General features: G+C 42.4%; 1 protein-coding gene across 5 annotated transcripts in view; it reads left to right on the top strand.

Moving 5' to 3' along the window:
* The first annotated feature begins 12213 nt into the window (after nt 1-12213).
* snx13 (sorting nexin 13) overlaps nt 12214-21002 on the top strand; it is a 36866-nt gene continuing 28077 nt past the window's right edge. For all 5 annotated transcript variants that reach the window (XM_029732375.1, XM_029732374.1, XM_029732373.1 and 2 more), the window contains exon 1: nt 12214-12378. In XM_029732375.1, the coding sequence (XP_029588235.1) occupies nt 12367-12378 (12 nt within the window). In that variant the 5' untranslated portion in view covers nt 12214-12366. The remainder of the gene's footprint in view (nt 12379-21002) is intronic.

Genomic DNA, 21002 nt, shown 5'->3' with positions numbered 1-21002 from the left:
TGAGGTAATATGTACATGTAGGTAGAGTTAAAGTGACTATGGATAATAAACAGAGAGAGACTGATACAGACTGATGGTCAGGTTAAAATGTGCTTTTCAAGTGGATTAATATAAATCTATGTGTGTGTGTCCTTGGGTTTTTATTTCTTATTTAAGACCAATATTTACCCAGCAGCCCCAGGGTGAGATTACCTCATATCTTAGTACAGCTGTGCTTTCACAGCATTTCCACGACTACCACCGGAATGTCATCGTTTACCCTCCTACCAGGACAACAGAGAGAGAGAGAGAGAGAGAGAGAGAGGAGAGAGAGAGAGAGGAGAGAGAGAGAGAGAGAGAGAGAGAGAGAGAGAGAGAGAGAGAGAGAGAGAGAGAGAGAGAGAGAGAGAGAGAGAGAGAGAGAGAGAGAGAGAGAGAGAGTGTGTGTGAGAGAGAGAGGTGTGGGGCAGGTCTTGGGGAAGGGGTTAGAGATTAAGGAGAACCACTAAACTTTGCTGTTTAGTGCTGACATACATGCACCTGAACACACACACACAATGGTGGAAAAAGTACCCAAATGTCATACTGTAGTAAAAGTAAAGATACCTTCATAGAAAATGACGCAAGTAAAAGTCACCCAGTAAAATACTACTTGAGTAGTATTTGGTTTTAAAGATACTTAAGTATCAAAAGTAAATGTAATTGCTAAAATATACTTAAATATTAAAAGTAAAAGTAAAATTTTAAATAATTTCAAATTACTTATATTAAGCAAACCAGACGGCATCATTTTATAGTTTTTAAAAATTGATGGATAGCCAGGGGATGACCAGGGATGGCAGTAGGGATGACCAGGGATGTTCTCTTGATAAGTGTGTGAATTGGACCATTTTACTAGTCTGACAAGCATTCAAAATGTAATTGGTACTTCTGGGTGTCAGGGAAAATGTATGGAGTAAAAAGTACATTATTTTCTTAGGAATGTAGTGAAGTAAAAGTAAAAGTAGTCAAAAATATAAATAGTAAGGTAAGATACCCCCAAAATTACAGATTGTACCCTTTTTTCCAATTTTCGCTTAAAATGACATACCCAAATCTAACTGCCTGTAGCTCGGGACCTGAAGCAAGGATATGCATGTTCTTGATACCATTTGAAAGGAAACACTTTGAAGCTTGTGGAAATGTGAATTGAATGTAGGAGAATATAACACATTAGATCCAGTAAAAGATAATACAAACCAAAAAACGTCTTTAAATTTTTTTTCCGTAATCTTTGAAATGAAAGATAAATGCCATACTTTCAGATAGGAGTATAGGTGTAATTTAGATTTTGGCCACCAGATGGCAGCAGTGTATGTGTGCAAAGTTTTAGACTGATCCAGCGAAGAATTACATTACTTCACAATATTTTGCCAGGAGTTTGCCCAAATGTGCCGAATTGGTCAATTTATACATTTTCAGGTACATAACTATAGAGAACAAACAAAAATGCTATGGTAATGCAAAATTTAAGTTTACACACTCCCAGGAATGTCATACATGATGGATCATTAGCTTATACACTAACTTTCACACATCTAGATGGCCAGGCGGGGTGGGTGGGGAGCCAGAGACATTCCTACATTTTATCTCTGGGACCCTCAGAATGACAAATTAGAGCAAGATTACTGAATGTATGTACATTATTTACCTTCAGAGGTGAATGTATCAAACCAATTGCTGTGATAAAAGTTTTTTTGTTGTTGTGCACTCTCCTCAAACAATAGCATGGTATTTTGTCACTGTAATAACTACTGTTAATTGGACACTGCAGTTAGATTAACAATAATTTAAGCTTTCTGCCGATATGTCCTGGAAAGTTGGCTGACGTATACAATGTCATTCTAGTCACATTAGTGAAAATTAGCAACAACCGTCCTGGTTTGGGGACACCCATCCCGTAGAGGTTAAGTAGTGCTTTCAATTATTTTTACTTAAGTACTTTACACCACCCCACACACACACACACAGTTGTAATGTTGCTCCCCCAGACCCAGACTGTATGGCTTTTCTGGGACTGTGGTATGGATGATGTTGCTTCTTTAGTATGAAGTGTTGTGAGTTTTGTGAAGAGGGTTGTGAGTTTGCACCCCAGGTCATGATGAAATTTCCCACAGTGTTCCAGTGTGAGTAAGGTCCATTCCCGAGGACCCCTAGTTAAACCTTGGCCTTCTCTCTTTCTCTCCTCTCCTTCTGTACTTCTCTCCTCCTCTCCTGTCTTACTCTGGCCTCTCCTCTCCACATCTGGTCTCCTCTCCTCCTTTGGTCTATTCTCCCTATTTCCTCCTCTCCCTCTCCTCCACTCCTCTCTTCCTTTCATTCTCTCCTTCTCTCCACCTCTTATCCTCTCCTCCTCCTCTCCTCTTCCCTGGCTTCCCATCCAGGCCCATACTGTTGTGTGGACACTGTCCTCCTACCATGGGAACGAGCAGCTATTTACACTAATTTGCAACAGAAAGCCTTGTGGAGGATAGCGACAGTTGGGAATGTACCATTTGGTGTCTTTCCCTCTCTGGCCTGTGTAAGTGGTAGAAGTGTCATTATTTAGCCTATGAAGCGAAGGAGAGAGAGGAGAGCAAACAGGACTGAATGACCCTCGGGTTGGACTGGCTCTCCTCTTCACTACCTCATTAAAGCTTGAAGCGTTCAGACGAACAACACATCAAATGGTGGGCCCGACCTTAGGCTACTACTCTCCTATCCTACCCAGCTCAGTTCACTTCCATGGAGACTAGCTCACAGTTAACTTCTGAAATGGACTCCGTTTAGAAGTATAAGGACATGAAAGGCGTGGCGCTGGGGGAGAGGAGAGAAGGGATTTATTAAAACAGCAGGACAGATGACGGTTGGCGGTTGGACTCGAGCCAAAGAGGAACTCGGAACGCACCCATTCGCAGCCTGACAGGATTTGGAAACCTCAGGTGGGGAGTGGACTAGACAGCTATTCAAAAATCATAACAAGAACATTAAACAAGATTGGTGTGTCTTTCATCCAATATTTTGGCTAAAAGATTTTACTACACTTTTTAAATTAAACTCATGATCCTTTGGCCCCAAATGCCTACATAGGATTTGAAAATCTGGAATAATGGTAGGAGGATTGATGTCTTCCACCACAACCAAGGCAGGCGACTGTGTCCGGTTATCATCAGGCTTAAAGTGAATGGTGTTGGAGCGTTTACCTTCATGGAGCCAGACCCTAATCTAGTCACGGCTCAGATTATAGATTATTGTGCTTGACTGAGTTCCTAAAGTAACAGGACTATATATTCATTAAATGAACTCTCCCTCCAGACAGAGAGGCTGCTGAAGCCTTGAAGACTCTTGAGTAGGTGTGTGTGAGGTGAGTGCGTGTGTGTGTGTGTGTGCGTGTGTGTGTGTGTGTGTGTGTGCGTGCGTGCTTGTGTGTGTGTGTGTTTGTGTGTTATAAATGGAGAGGCAGGGCCGTCTTGGGGACTCGGCACTGTATGACTTTGTCAGTGATATAAACCTCATGGAGATTCACCCAAAGTCCACTTCGGGTTCAAAACAGCTCATGGACAGCTTTCTCCCAGCCACTGGCTACCGGGGCCGGTACTACAACCTCTCCTATGTTAACGGGAGCCACCGGGAAACAGGTACAAGCGAGGGGGAACAAACCAGACATGGACATCCCCTGCATGAGATGGCCACAGAGAGCACATCTGCCTACACCTACTACAGCCCAGGCTCTTTCTCACACACATCTCACACACACACCTCAGACACACACACCGGGCGGTCGAAGCGGAGGCGTGTGATCAATGTGGGCCAGCGTCAGGCGGCGAACGTCCGGGAGAGGAAGAGGATGTTCAGTCTCAACGAGGCATTTGACGAGCTGCGGAGAAAAGTGCCGACCTTTGCTTATGAGAAGAGGCTGTCACGCATCGAGACGCTCCGCCTCGCCATCGTTTACATCTCCTTCATGACGGACCTGTTAGAGAACACCTGACATGATCAGGATCACATAGATCCATCAGGGTGATCAGAGCCAGGTCAACTAATCAGACTGGTGAGTTTGATTGATGCTTCACCTCGGGCATCGTTTACAACTCCTTCATGACGGACCTGTCAGAGAACACCTGACCTGATCTATCAGGGTGATCAGAACCAGATTGATTGATTAATTGGTTAATTGATCAGATATTCAGTTCATGGCGGACCTATACTGGTAAACAGCTGATCAGGATCTATCTGAGTGATCAGATATCAGATTGATTACATCGATTATATCATATGTATTTATGGAATATAAAGTTTTAGAATGGGGCTATGGTTGTAAACATATATACATTTAATAATATCAAGTAGCTATTTATGCTGTTTTTATAGTGTTGTAGAAATTTGTTATTAACATTATTCCAAGTGAAATGATGTGTGCCGGAGCAACAAAAAAAACACTTGTTTTGTTTTAATAGGTAAAACTGGGTTGATTTTCATGGATTTAATTATAATGGGAAATCAAAGAGATTAGAAAACTTAACTGATGTTATAAAAAAATATGTGCGTTAGGGGAGGGAACAGGATCCAACCCAACGAGGTTAGTCTGTGCATAATAAGGGGATCCAGATAGGGACAGATTTACTTCTCATGTTTATGTATCTATCGAGGTGCTAATATTATGAGAGGGTTTCAGGGTAGAGATAAAAATGTTGGGTAGGAGAGTGATTAGAGATATTTACCCAGAGGAGGCTGGTGGGAGGAGCTATAGGAGGACGGGCTCATTGGAATGGCTGGCATGGAATCAATGGAACAGTATCAAACACATCAAACATATGGAAACCACGTGTTTGACTCCGTTCCATATATACCACTCCAGCCATTACAATAAGCACATTCTCCTATAATCCTCCCACCAGCCTCCTCTGGATTTACCACTTAGGGAAAAGTTACCTCGTCAGACCCCACTGTGTGTGTGTGTGTGTGTGTGTGTGTGTGTGTGTGTGTGTGTGTGTGTGTGTGTGTGTGTGTGTGTGTGTGTGTGTGTGTGTGTGTGTGTGTGTGTGTGGAATTCCCGGGTCAGCGACTTAGCCCTCCCTCCTCCTTTTATAGGAGAGAGTTCGCCACCTAATGGCCAATACAGTTCCTTTAGAAAGTATCACACCCCTTGACTTTTTCCATATTTTGTTGTGTTTCAGCGTAAATTTAAAATTGATTACATTTAGATTTTTTTGGTCCCTGGTCTACACACAATACCCCAAAATGTCAAAATGGAATTATGTTTTTTCAAAATGTTTACAAATTAATAAAAAATGAAAAGTTGAAATGTCTTGAGTCAATAAGTATTCAACCCCTTTGTTATGGCAAGGCTAAAAAAGTTCAGGAGTAAAACTTTGCTTAAGAAGTCACATAATAAGTTGCATTGACTAAAAGAGTGTTTAACATGATTTTTTAATGACTACCTCATCTCTTTACCAAACACATACAATTATCTGTAAGGTCCCTCAGTCGAGCAGTGAATTTCAAACACAGATTCTACCCCAAAGACCAGGGAGGTTATGGGTATGCTTGTAATCGTTAAGGACTGGGGAGTTTTCCAGGATAAAAAAGAAACGGGATGGAGCTAATCACATGCAAAATCCTAGAGGCAAACTTCAGTCTGCTTACCAACAAACACTGGGAGATGAATTCACCTTTCAGCAGGACAATAACCTAAAACACTAGGCCAAATCTACACTGGAGTTAATTACCAAGAAGACAGTGAATGTTTCTGAGTGGCCGAGTTACAGTTTTGACTTAAATCTACTTGAACATCTATGGCAAGATCTGAAAATGGTTGACTAGCAATAATCAACAACACATTTTACAGAGCTTGAAGAACTTTGCTAAGAATAATGGGCAAATGTTGCACATGTGTGTGTGTGTGTGTGTGTGTGTGTGTGTGTGTGTGTGTGTGTGTGTGTGTGTGTGTGTGTGTGTGTGTGTGTGTGTGTGTGTGTGTGTGTATGAGTGTATGAGTGTGTGTGTGCGCGCGCTCACGTGGGTTAACTCTCTGTGCCTTTCTCCTCCACGCACCTCCAATGTTTGCCATCCACCGCATCAGTGACCTGCTGTGAGCTTGGAACCGCCCTGGAACTCCCTTGGCCGACTTGCTTTTTAACCTGATCCACTCTGCCGGGGTCCCAGAAGGGGGGTCAGAATCACTTAGCCGCATACCTTAGAACTAAGCAAAATAAACAGCCAAACTTAGGCTATGGAAAAATTGCTGTTTACCCTCCTCTGTTCCTATAGAAATGGCTGATATTCTCCCTGGCTTGTCTTTTAGTACAATGGTGCAGAATAGGTCATATCCAAAAGATAAGCACATTTGGTTCCTTGGAAGTTGTGGGAACGTAAGTGTTTGGTTTCTCATTTGTTCTGGGAACAAAGCTACACGTTTCCTGACCAGTGAACCCTAACATTTTGAGAACGAAAGTGAAAATGTCACCTGTTCTGGGAATTTTTAGGTTACAGGGAGGTTCTGATTCCCTGAAAGTTCTCCTGGAAGGTTTTATTAACTTTCTGAGAATGGAAATTATAGGTTATTTGAAAGTAATTAAATAAAGTTCTGAGAGCATGTTTAAATAAGACTTTTAATAACACTGCTAGCTTAGTTTGGGCTAAATTTTTTGAACTCCAATCACAGATAGAACACATGGAAATGAATTTTCTCAGGCATTAATCATGCAAACATTTATTGTGGCACGGCATCAGTGAGAATCAAATCAATGATCTCCTGTTCTCTATCCATGGAATCAGTCCACTATGCCACCAGGATGGAGCTAGCATTGCATGTTTGTTTTTTTACTCATACAAAGCTGTTTATTTTAGTCTATTCAAACAGACCCCATTTCAAAGGAAACAAGTCCTCATTAAGATCAGGGCCCGTATCAGGGCCCAAAGCATCTCAGAAAAGGTCCTAAGAATCCTGTTAAAACCTCTTTTAAGACAAAAAAACTCCCAGCTCAGAGTCGGATTTAGGATGATGAAGACACTGCTCAGACAAAATTAGAGCTAGGAGTAAATCAACTCCTAAAAGTTTATGTCAGCTGATAATCACGACAGATTGAGGTACGGCAAAGGAAAGATAGGGATGACGCTCACTGACATTGTTGCAAATGATTGGGAATAACCAGTTGCCAGCTGTGAAGTCTAAATAGCACGCTTCATACAACGCAGTGAATTTCACTGTAGATAAATGTTGTAATGTTTCTCCTCCCAGTGTGTGTCTGTAAAACTGAAGGAAAGATAGAGAGAGGGAGCAAAGAGAGAGACACAGAAAGATGGAGAAAGTGGCGGGAGGTAGAGAGGAAAAGACAGAAAGAAAAAGATAAATATTGAGTTTCCTAAACCCTCCCCTGCTTTCTGAGTTAGATCGGTGTGTGTGTGTGTGAGCTGCAGACTGCTGTGTGTCAGCAGAAGTCTTAGGGGGTGGGGGGGGGGGAATGGTGAACGATTTGAGACTGGGAGGGTGAGAGGAAAAATTATCTCCCTCTTCCTCGTGAGATTCAGAGCCATTTCTCTCTCTGCTCCTGTTGTGTGGTTCTTCTCCATTCTCAGAATAACACACAAAGCCTGAAACTGGAGACACAAAAAGCTGGCCTGTGAAGTCAACTCAGATGAAAAAAAAACGACATTTGTTCTCCTCTGTTTTTCTCCACCTATATATTGTGACGCTCCTTGTAGAGAGGAGACCAAAGTGCAGCGTGGTAAGTGCTCATGATTACATTTTATTTATACTCAGAACACTAAACTAACAAACTAACAAACAAACAAACAAACAAACAAACAAACAAACAAACAAACAAACAAACAAACAGTCACTTTCTGCAGGCGTTCATTGAGCTGTACAAAAACAAAATCCCACAACTGAAGGAGGGAAAAAGGGCTGCCTAAGTATGATTCCCAATCAGAGACAACGATAGACAGCTGCCTCTGATTAGGAACCATACTCGGCCAAACACAAAGATATACAAAAACTAGATTGCCCACCCCACATCACACCCTGACCTAACCAAACTAGAGGAAATAAAACGTCTCTCTAAGGTCAGGGCGTGACACATATTCTCTTCCTCTCTTTCTCTTCTTTTTTCCTCTCCTTCATATTGCTTTATATCCTGCTACGGCAACCATCCTGTTTTCAATAAAAGTATTCAAAGAAAAAGAGAAGCCTGATTTTAATAAAGTAAAGGCTTGCAGGGTTATCCCTGCACTGTGCTCCATTCAGACTCAGCTGAGATTGTCCTAATATTGTCCTGAGGTTATCCTAACATTGTCCTGAGGTTGTCCTAAAAAACATTCCCCAAACAATCCCTGAAGATTTGTGGTATTCCTACACACAGCGCCCCCGGGCCTCTTACCAGTTTTTTTCATATATCTATGAAGGGCAAGTTTATTATTTTTAATTACAGATTTTTACCTTGTCAGCTCAGGGATTTGAACCTGCAACCATTCAGTTACTGGCTCAACGCTCTAACCACTAGGGTACCTGCCACCCCAAGACAATTTGAGGTAAAACAAAGATCAGGATGACGCTTATTGACATTGTTACAAATGATGGGAAATAACCAATCACGGTAAGGCATCGCCAGCTGTGAACTCTATAGCATGCTTCAGACAACCACAGTGAATGTGACTGTACATCAAATGTTGCAATGGAAAAACGTTTGATGTCATTTTTGCTTGACACGATCACTTTGCCTACTCTTAATTATTATCTGATATGTTGCCATGCATAACCTTTTTTTTAACCAATTGTGATGTTTGTTACAAGCGGAATTTGGACAATATTACAGTTATATCAACACACTCAACACTCCCGATTTAACAACTCTAAATTGCTTTGACACAGTAGGCATCAAGTCACTTGCCAATAATGCTGCATAAAACGTTTCAAAAGTCTATCATTTTCATCAAACTCAATCAAAGTTAACAGAACCCCTAGATGCCTTCATTTGCCAAATGTATAAGCATGAGGTGTCCTAAATATCTGTCGACTAGGTAGGACTCTTATGACTAAAGAGGCTTCATGCATTGTTTTGTTTTTTTTACCAATAAGAGTATGAGTAAAATGTCTCTATTCTCAGCACTTAAGACAAATGTTATACTCTGAGACGCTTTGTGGATACGGACCCAGGTCACCAGGAGGGATCAGCCAAAGAATTATACTTGTGAGGAAATATTCCATAACTCCAGGTAGCAGTAAATCACCAACCTTGGCTTTATACCTGTGCAAACAACACACTCTAGGTGGCAGTGTGCACCCTTTTAGTTTGTTTGACAACTCATAGAAATAGTAGAAGAACAGAATTGGAGACGGACTCATTACAGTTCCACAGTATGAGTCGTAATACCCATAAAACCTAACGGTCAAACAGGGAAATGGTTTCAATCATTTTTTCACCATAAAATTTTCCCATAGGGGATTTTAGAAACACTTCAAATAAGGGCTGTATTTCGTTTAGACTGACCCTGGTGTGATGTTTTGATAACTGTGCAAATCTCTCTAGGATATGGGGACTTTTATCAATGTATTCGCCTGTATTTACCCCCCCCCAAAAGAAAATGTAAATACTAATTAGTTGCTAATGTGGGTGTCATAAAGAACTACAAATGCCATGATGATCTGGACCAGACTGCTGAATCGAGGCAAAGATAAGAATCTCTGGGTTAACTATCTAATGTTAGCTAAATGTAGTAATTAATAAATTGGCTAGATTTCTTTAAATTGACAATTCTGTGAACTGTCTTGTGCAAGTTGTAAATTGACAGAATACCTGTTAGCAAAGGTGTCAGCTAGAGATTATGTGCAGGAGCTTATAGGGATTTGTAGTTTTGCATGACATCTACTTTGACGCTAATTAGTGTGTGGCTTACCTCCCTGATGCTGGCAGCAGAGCCTGGGACTATATTCAACTCTACCCCTGCTTACTGTGTGACCCTGCTGGGGCCCTGCCCACTTGGAAAGAGGTAAGCATCCTCACTCTATTAATTCAATTAAATTGAAATGGCATTATTGGCATGGGAAAAATATGTTTACATTGCCAAAGCAGGTGAAATAGATAATAAACAAAAGTGAAATAAACAATAAAAAATTAACAGTTAACATTACACTCACAAAGGTTCCAAAGGAATAGAGGCATTTAACATGTAATATTATGTATATATACAGTGTTGTAACAATGTGCATATAGTTAAAGTACAAAAGTGATAATAAATAAACATAAATATGGGTTGTATTGACAATGGTGTTTGTTCTTCACTGGTTGCCCTTTTCTTGTGGCAGCAGGTCACAAATCTTGCTGCTGTGATGGCACACGGTGGTATTTCACCCAATACGTATGGGAGTTTATCAAAATTGGATTGGTTTAAAAAAAAATTGTGGGTCTGGGTAATCTGAGGGAAATATGTGTCTCTAATATGGTCATACATTTAGGAGGAGGTTAGGAAGTGCAGCTCAGTTTCCACCTCATTTTGTGGGAAGTGTGCACATAGCCTGTATTCTCTTGAGAGCCAGGTTGGCCTACGGCAGCCTCTCTCAATAGCAAGGCTATGCTCACTGACTGTGTACATAGTGAAAGCTTTCCTTAATTTTGGATCAGTCACAGTGGTCAGGTATTCTGCCACTGTGTACTCTCTGTTTAGGGCCAAATAGCATTCTAGTTTTCTCTGTTTTTTTGTTAATACTTTCCAATGTGTCAAGAAACTGTCTTTTTGTTTTCTCATGATTTGGTTGGGTCTAATTGTGTTGCGCATCTCCCTGTCTCTGTGATCTCTCTCTCTCTCTGACTCTCTCTCTCAATTCAATTCAATTCAAGGGCTTTATTAGCATGGGAAACATATGTTAACTTTGCCAAAGCAAGTGAAGTAGATAATAAACAAAAAGTGAAATAAACCATAAAAATGATCAGTAAACATTACACTCACAGAAGTTCCAAAATAATAACTGTATTTCAAATGTCATATTATGTCTATATACAGTGTTGTAGCAATGTGCAAATAGTTGAAGTACAAAATGGAAAATAAATTAACATAAATATGGGTTGTATTTACAATGGTGTTTGTTCTTCACTGGTTGCCCTTTTCTTGGGGCAACAGGTCACACATCTTGCTGCTGTGGATATTAGAGATAGATATGGGAGTTTATCAAAATTGGGTTTGTTTTTAAATTCTTTGTGGATTTGTGTAATCTGAGGGAAATATGTGTCTCTAATATGGTCATACATTGGCAGGAGGTCAGGAGGTGCAGCTCAGTTTTTCCTTCATTTTGGGTCAGTCACAGTGGTCAGGTATTCTGCCACTGTGTACTCTCTGTTTAGGGCCAAATAGCATTTTAGTTTGCTCTGTTTTTTTGTAAACTCTTTCCAATGTGTTAAGTAATTATATTTTTGTTTTGTCATGATTTGGTTGGGTCTAATTATGTTGCTGTCCTAGGGCTCTGTTTGTGTTTTGTGAACAGAGCCCCAGGACCAGCTTGCTTAGGGAACTCTTCTCCAGGTTCATCTCTCTGTAAGTGATGGCTTTGTTATGGAAGGTTTGGGAATCGCTTCCTTTTAGGTGGTGCTAGAATTTAACAGCTCTTTTCTGGACTCTCTCCTCTCTCTCTCTAGTGCCAGCATACAAAGGTGTAAGGTATAGCCAATGTTACCAGTGGCACCCTGAATAATGCATCTATGTGGTAACTGGTCAGTCACTGGTCAATCATGTGATTCTCTCTCTCTGCAGGTTAGATGGCTAGTTGTCAACAGAGGCTGGTAATATGTTTGATACGGTTCCATTTCTGCCATTACAATGAGCCCATCCTGCTATAGCTCCCACCTGCCTCCTCTGGCTGTCAACCACGTGTCAATCATGCACTTGATAGTTATTTGTAACTTTAATTGATTTTATGTTGAGAGAGAGATAGGCTTTACTACATTTTCTTAGGCAGCTGTCATGTATGCAGTCCATCAAACAATGCTGTGGGCCCGCCTATCTTCAAAACAGTAGCAAACAATCTATGTTAACTTTCCCCACCGAATATAACATACAATCATAAATGTTGATTATGTGTTTCAGAGAAAGTATTTGGCTCAGTCGCAATTGTTAAAGTAGTAGATGAGAATGTTTGTAGAATTCAACAACACTTAGTCACGGGTGTGTTGCTTGCATCGTAACAATTTTCAGCCAATCAGAGAGCGACGTCGAGAAAAGGGGTGCCGGAGACGTAAAGCTTGTGCAACATGGCGACTCTCCGAAGAGACTACGGAGAGTGGAGATACAACCGCTTTTAAACCAGAAAATCCATATATTTGTGCCTTGTACAATGTGGCGGGTTTAGCCCAAGCTACGACATCTACAACATTGTAAACGATGTTTGCAGAGGTAAGTTCATACTCGCTTCAAGGCGAGTCTATAGTTTGTTTTCCGCGCTGGGCAGTGACAGCGTTGAGTGACAGCAGCCAAACAGCTAGCTAACCGTTTAGCATCCGACCACAGGTAAACATTGGACGATGCGCACCTACAGGCTTGTCTGTTTTGGAAAAAAAACAAAAAAACTCCTTGCTCTGTCAGTTAGTCCAGGATTAGATGGCTAATACGATGAGCTGAAGTTATCCTTGGTGACAATACCGTGCTGGAATTAGCTCTCTGGCTAGGTGGAATAACCAACGTTATGCGTTTACATTATTATGAGTAACGACGTTGCTAACAGGAGAATCTCTTCAGCTCAACTGATTCAGGTGAGAATGGAATGGGCGCGTCCCAAAGTAGTTATTAACTAGCTGGCTAGTTAGGTGGTGGCTAGCCCATTCAATAGTACATTCTTGGGCTAGGTGGCTAGCAACATCGATGTCAATTGCTCCATTTGCTTCCTAGCAATATAACTTAGCCTGCTAAATACTAGTAACGTTAGCTAACTTTAGTAACGTTAATTAGTAACGTTAACTAATGTTATAGCACAACCTTATCAGAGTTCGCTAACTAGCTATGTGTCTTTCTGATTTGACATATTTGACTAACTTACTAGCTATCTAAGTAGTTACTTGTTACTGCTCTGCCCTGTTCTATGTGTAACATTAGCCATCCATTTTGATGTTAGGCAGCTACATTTTGGTAAATACGTGACGTTTAGTCCGTCTGCCCCATCATTACATTATCTGGCTTACACCTGGAACTGTCACCAGTCAAGTTTCTGGTACCTTCTGTCAGAAATTCTGTTATGTAGGCTAGCTATGTGTTCCAATTATGCCTATGTGGTTGCAACTACATTTCCTATGGTGTTATTTAATTTAGCTAACTAGCTACATGCAAAGTAGCTACAGTTCTCATCAAAGTGGTAATAAGTAAGAGTTTCTATCCAGCCCCACTTCCTGTTCCTTTAAATGGGGCTAGTCAAGTTTCTATCCAGATCAGACCAGTGTCTGAAATGGATGTGTGAAGAACATATGACTGCCTGTCATGTGGAATTGGGAGTTGTGTTAGTTCAGCAGTACTTCTCATTACTCTAATCTGTATTGTCTCAACTGACAGTGTTTTCCATTCCAAGGGTTTTATCTAAAGATAATGCTCTACGCCCATTGAACCTGGTCTGTTTGACTAGACTACTTACCGGTAATGTAGTTATAACTGCTTATAAAGCAACTCTCTCTATATAGGCCTCTACAGTTCTCTGGTAATTAGGCCTACCTACCAGGTCAATATCCAACAGTTTTACCCTAGTATCAAAGCCCTTCCTATGTTGGAGACCTATGGTGTGTTGCTCTCTGCCCAGGGTGGTAGGCCTAATCTAATGTTAGACTATATCTCCTAGGTCTCTGCTGGGAGAGGTATTTTATAGCTCTACTGCTTATAGTCAGTCACTATCCTAATATATGTATGTATGTATGCATGTATGTATGTGTGTGTGTGTGTATATATATATTAGGCAAGTCAGTTCAGAACAAATTCATATTTACAATGATGTCCTACCGGGGAACAGTGGGTTAACTGCCTTGTTCAGGGGCAGTTCAACGGCAGATTTGTACCTTGGCAGCTGGAGGATTCGATCCAGCAACCTTTCATTTACTGGCCCAATGCTGTAAATAGTAGTCTACCTGCTGCCCCCTAACTCTGAATACTAGCAGGTCTATATGACCTCACTGGGGTAAGTTTAAGTTGTGGCTGACATGGCACATTGTCTCCAGTTAATCTGGTATGTTATGGAAGAAAGAGGGCATTGTGTTGTGCTAGATATCACACCCTAGTATAAAACAGTATTCTTGTCTCTAACCTTTAGAGTTAACCAGTCACAACCTGAACACAACCTGGAGCACAGTAGCCAGCCTGACTGAAGGGAGCTGGCTGTTGTGGAGTAACTGGTCTTACAGTGTAATATGCACCCTCAAGGATATGTGTTTCTCTCACAGCTAAATCTCATTAGTATGTCTTAATCAAGGCTTAGTGACAGGAAGGCGTCAGTCCATCAGAACTGCTCCGCCACGCACGCACACGCGTCCTGCATCAGTCGAAGGTCACCCTAATAGGGAACTTTAACTGGCCCAGGTCACAGTGCAATTCTATGGGAGCAGGAGGAGCACGGAGCCCAGTATCCATCATACTGAGGCCCCCCAGCCCCGCTCAGCCCAGCTCCCTCACTCCCCTCTGGGAGATCCACTCACTTTCTCAGAGGAGAGCTTTAATGTGCTGAGCTAATCCTTCAACTACTAACCCCTCACTCATTAAACCCTAACCCCTCACCCAATGTCAGTAACTCCTGACTGTTTTTGGGGCCAATGGGGCTGTGCTGCTGACAAAGTTGAAACATATATTCGCTAACCCCTGACCTCTTATCCAGAAGAGGACTGGCCACCCCTCAGAGCCTGATTCCTCTCTAAGTTTCTTCCTACATTCCTGCCTTTCCAGGGAGTCTTTCATAGCCACTGTGCTTCTGTATCGGCATTGCTTGCTGTTTGTGGTTTTAGGCTGGGTATCTGTATAGCAGTTTGTGACAACTGCTGATGTAAAAAGGGCTTCATAAAATACATTTGATTGATTCCCCCCTTACCCCTCAGTCACTGCCATTGGTCACAGGGGCTGTGGTAAGGGAGGGAAGTGAAACCTGTATGCCTGCCTCACTGACATACTGGGCATGGGCTGACTTCATGTGGCAGGGAGTTGTGCAATGTCCTACATGTCCTACTTTTTTTAGGGAGTCTACAAGGAATGCTTTGTGCTGCTTCAGTCTGGAACCCTCAGCTCTTGTCCTGTGATAGTTTGTGTTTGTGAACACCTGTGTCATCCTCTCCAGTCTCCACTAGTCTGTAGTCTAGTCTGGTACAGTAGTATACTGGAGAGTGGAGGCTCTCTAAGCCAGTGGAGGAGTGGGTCAGCTAGCTCAGTCTGTAAGTAGTAGAAGTTAACCCTGTAGTGGTTTAATAAGCCCTGTCATCCTCTAGCTCAGGGTTTCTTAAACTATGGGTCGGGAGCCAAAGTGGGCCCTGGGAACTTGAGGTGGGTTGCGAGTTATGAGAATACATCTAGATTTGCACACTATTTCATCTTTGGGTCATCGGAGGACGATTAAGGTCCCGGGAGGACTGTCAGGTTGAATGATGGACATTATACAGTGGAGTGTATGAGAGACTGGACAGCCAGGCATGACTACAGGCAGCTATAGGGCAGACTCTTCGCAGCTGTCTGAGGCTATGGTGGGCAGAGAGGAGTTTTATTAAAACGTCTGACCCCTTTCTGTTGGAATGCTTTTCCTGAACCTTCTTGCTACCGTACATTATCACAGAAGACAAGCATAATTTGTGACGTGTTGTTTTGTTGTGGCTGGTGAGCTGTCGTTTTGTATTCTCTCCCACTAGTCTCTGTCTGTTTCTCTGTTTCTCTGTCTCTCTGTCTCTCTGTCACTCTGTCACTCTGTCACTCTGTCACTCTGTCACTCTGTCACTCTGTCTGTCTGTCTGTCTGTCTGTCTGTCTGTCTGTCTGTCTGTCTGTCTGTCTGTCTGTCTGTCTGTCTGTCTGTCTGTCTGTCTGTCTGTCTGTCTGTCTGTCTGTCTGTCTGTCTGTCTGTCTGTCTGTCTGTCTGTCTGTGTCTTTCTTTCACCCTGATAAGGTTAGCCTCTATCAAAGTAGAGGGGGCTAGCCAGTAGCCATATCATAACTTGGCCTACCTGTCTGTCCCTATATTCAGACAGTGATTGTTCCCTGGCGGCTCCACTGTGACGCTGGTGCTCTGATAACCCTAGCCCAGGCCCGCTCATATGGGCCCTCTAACACCGTGTGTGTGTCGAGTCAAGGACGTCTGCTAGCAGCCAGGCACCTCGTGAATGAGGAGAGGCCTCCTTATCCCTGCTGTTGTTAGTAGTATAAAGACCCTGATTGACTGAATACCAGGCGGGTCTAACAATCAAGTGTGTGCGGTATAATGTTCATTCCTCAGTCAGGGTGTCTGAGTAACATTCTGTAGGTTGTGTCTCAGATGATACCTGGCTAGTATGCTGCTTCTCACTAGAGCTAGTCTAGGGAAGAATTTGTGATTTAGCCTGAAATATAGGCCTAGATGTGACAGCCCATCCTCTTAGCTACTGTAGTATATGTATGGTACAGCGCATGCTAGTGTTTCTAAATCCCCCTGTTTGTAATAATGTAATGTAATAGGCTGTGTAACACAGAGGTCAATAACCTGCAGTAGTCAGTCAGTGCCATGTGTTGTTGTTTGGCCATGATGACTCTGTTGTTTACTCTCAGGTGAATGTGTTAGCAGCAAGGGACTGACAAGCCTGTTCGATTATGTGAGCGAGGGGAAACGCTATGTGTGTGTATTGTGCACTTGTACAGTGTGCAACTTTGCACACTAATATGTGTGTGTGTGTGTTGGTGATATAAAGTTGTGTAAGGGATAGCCCGGCTCTATCCAGCGTGGTTGATTGGAACAGATGGTGTATGTTAAATCTGTGTAAGCTGGAATGATTCAGAGTATGCTGCTGCTAGTTCCAGCCTAGTGTGACACTTATAGCTGTAATACTGCTGCACTACTCAACACCATCACCCTGACCCCTGGAAAGGTCAAGACATATCCAGTGTGTGTGTGTGTCCTTATAGCTGTAATACTGCTGCAGTACTCAACACCATCACCCTGACCCCTGGAAAGGTCAAGACATATCCAGTGTGTGTGTGTCCTTATAGCTGTAATACTGCTGCAGTACTCAACACCATCACCCTGACCCCTGGAAAGGTCAAGACATATCCAGTGTGTGTGTGTCCTTATAGCTGTAATACTGCTGCAGTACTCAAAACCACCATCAGCTTTTACACAGAAGCGTGAGTGACCTGACCTCTGGAAATGTGCTCTCCCCTCAATCTTAGCTAGCTAGTTAGTTATACTGTATCTAAACGAAATCTGGCAAGGTAACAATGATGACAAAAGCTTTTCCTACTAATTATTTGCCTCCTTCTGAAATGTCATTGTGTTTCCAAGCCACAGTAATGCACTTTTCACTAAATCTTCATCAGCACTAGTGATGCACCGATATGACATTTTTGGCCAATACCGATATCCAATATTTTTCTTGCCAAAAAAAAAACTATACCGATATTTAAAATGTTAGCGTCCTTTTAAGCATTCTAGTACAGTTAAATAGTTGAAACACACATACTGACCAAAAAGTTATTTTGTTGCCATTTACGTATGTCCCCATTACCAGAAAAACAAAATCAAAACCTATTTCTTTCACTTACTTGCTGTGCTGTTTCGTTGTTCATTTGTTTAGTCTCAACCAGGATTTTGTCATACATGTCAAACAGTTAAGTTTCAGCTCTGTCTGTCCGTGGCCTCTCATCCTCTGTGCACACTGTCACTGTGTCCATTTCCATCTTGTCCAGCTGTCTAACATTTCACGTACACCCTGTTCCTTGTCTGCGTCCAGGTAGCGGTCCTTGTACCTAGCATCGAGCATGGTGTCGACACAGTAGAGGCTCAGAGAGAATGCCACCGAATCGCTTGTTCACAGGCTCTAGTAGAGTACTTTTCCAAGTTAACTCCACGGTCTGTGTTGGCATTTTTGTTGAGCAGGTGTTTCAATGCCATGACAGGGTATCACGTCTGATGCAGTTGAGCTTATTTCTCCAGTCAGTTGTTCGAATGGACCTAGGAGTGTTCATGTTTCAAACATGTTCTCAAATGCCATTGAAATGGCAGTAGCGGTATGAGAAACCAGCATTCTTGAGCATGCAATACGGCTTTCCTCAGTACGAAATCCTCGTCGACCCACTGTGCTGTCAGACTCATGCTCATGGGGCTGACATCGCTGGTCCAAATGTCAGTCGTAAAGCTAATAGCAGTGACGCCCATAGCAAGTAGCTCATGGATGTGAGTTTCAACAATACTGTGTAACTCCGGTAGGGCAACATCTGAAAAATATTGCCTACTTGGTAGTGTGTACCGGGGCTCGAGGTGCCCGACCAGTCGGCAAAAGCCAACAGCCACGACAGAGAACGTTTGATTGTCAAAGGCAATGAATTCCATTATCTTGGCATTCATGGATTTCGCATTTGAGTTGTCTCGCTGAAATGTTCTTACTCTTTTTCAAATGACTGCTCGACTTGTTGACTGCTCGATCCACACAGCAGACATTGTGGGCTAGATTAGGAATGCTGTGTTGCACGTGTAGCGCTATATACGGGTCGGCAGGTAGCCTAGTGGTTAGAGCGTTGGACTAGTAACCGAAAGGTTACAAGATGGAATCCCTGAGCTGACAAGGTAAAAATCGGTTGTTCTGCCCCTGAACAAGGTAGTTAACCCACTATTCCTATGCCATCATTGAAAATAAGAATTTGTTCTCAACTAACTTGCCTAGTTAAATAAATAAATGCCTACGTTTATATATGTATGCATGTCAGCTTTGACATGGGTTTTGCACATTGGCGTTTAACTAGACATCGGGCAGATGCCGATTTTGGCATTTTTAGCGAACATCGGCTGATTCCGATATGCTTACCGATATATCGTGCATCCCAAATCAGCACCCATTGAGACTAAATGCTCAGCTGGACATCAGTCCTAAAACAAAATTTCAAAACAATGTTGTGAAGAAATGTGCAACCCATGAATAGGATTAATACTAGGGCCTATTGTTGCTATGAATGAGGAGTGGCCATGTTTCAACACATCCTAGAACACTGTTGCTATGGTTCTGACAAACTGAGTCATGTTCCCAACTAGTCTAGTAAGTGTCTGCTGCTCTCTAGTCGGGTCATGGCTAGAAGGGATATAGCTTTTGTTAAATTGAAGTCACAATTTTTTGTTGTTACATTTTAACTAACCCTTTTCCTAACATGAACCTATTTTCCTAACCTGCTATGTTAGTTCTAACCTGCTACGAAAAGTCAAATCTGACAAAGGCTGTATCCCATCCAGTCAAAACCCTGTAGTTGGACTGGTTCTACCAAAGATATAACTAACCCAAGAGTTTGTCTGGGTCATTTTCAATGGAGCAAATGAAGCAAAGTGGGCAGAACAAGCAAGGAGGTGGCCAGAGTCAAACACGAGCTAGTGAGATCCTAGTATGTATTTGGATATTTCCGGTAGGGAACGCCTTCTCTGTAAAGTATGCAAATTCTCCCTCCTTGTAAACAACACGATTTCAGAATTTTTTGTGAAGGGTCACGCCTACAAAACTTATTGTACTCTGTTTGTAACAGATTGTAGTTTTGGGAATAGAAAACTGTATTGAGGTTGGGCTTTTCTTCGATGAGAAAATCTGCAGAATGTCGGCCCAGTTTCATCTCGCTCCATACTCTCCCACTGCAGGCCACTGGGCTTCCTCTCCTCATCATATTTGGTGGGTAGTGGAAATTCTAACCGGATGCTTCAGATTTATACATCCGGTGAAACATCTGGCTCCTTGTTTTACCATCTCTCCTCAACGATGGGCTCTGGTCATTCCTGAAAAAGATTAAAGCCAACTGAAGTTAATGTCGGTGGTTTGATTGGCTGCTGGGAACTGATATACGATTGGCTCTGGTCATCCCATCATATGTCACTGATATTAGATTGGTCCAGCATGTTATGTGACGGGCTAATCGTACGTGTCTGATATAATACGATTGGTAGTGTCTCGTCAACCAACTACCTATCTAACTGTAGTATGTATGTTGGTTACTGATATACAGGTTTGCACTTGTCTATTGTTATGTATCAGAGTGAGAAAACAATACCTAAACTCAGCAAAAAAAGAAACTTCCCTTTTTCAGTACCCTGTCTTTCAAAGATAATTCGTAAAAATCAATTTTAAAGGGTTTAAACACTGTTTCCCATGCTTGTTCAATGAACCATAAACAATTAATGAACATGCACCTGTGGAACGGTCGTTAAGACACAGCTTACAGACGGTAGGCAATTAAGGTCAGTTATGAAATCTTAGGACACTAAAGAGGCCTTTCTACTGACTCTGAAAAACACCAAAAGAAAGATGCCCAGGGTCCCTGCTCATCTGCGTGAACGTGCCTTAGGCATACTACAAGGAGGCATGAGGACTGCAGATGTGGCCAGGGCAATGAATTGCAATGTCTGTACTGTGAGACGTCTAAGACCACGCTACAGGGAGACAGGATGGACAGCTGATCGTCCTCGCAGTGGCAGACCACGTGTAACAACACCTGCACAGGATTAGTCCATCTGAACATCACACCTGCGGGACAGGTACAGGATGGCAACAACAACTGCCCGAGTTACACCAGGAACGCACAATCCCTCCATCAGTGCTCAGACTGTCCGCAATAGGCTGAGAGAGGCTGGACTGAGGTATTGTAGGCCTGTTGTAAGGCATGTCCTCACCGGCATCAACGTCACCTATGGGCACAAACCCACCGTTGCTGGACCAGACAGGACTGGCAAAAAGTGCTCTTCACTGACAAGTCACGGTTTTGTCTCACCAGGGGCGATGGTCGGATTCGCGTTTATTGTTGAAAGAATGAGCGTTACACCGAGGCTTGTACTCTGGAGCGGGATCGATTTGGAGG

Source organism: Salmo trutta, chromosome 34, assembly GCF_901001165.1.
Source record: "Salmo trutta chromosome 34, fSalTru1.1, whole genome shotgun sequence".
NCBI lineage: Eukaryota > Metazoa > Chordata > Actinopteri > Salmoniformes > Salmonidae > Salmo > Salmo trutta.
This window is presented reverse-complemented; position numbering and strand designations above follow the sequence as displayed.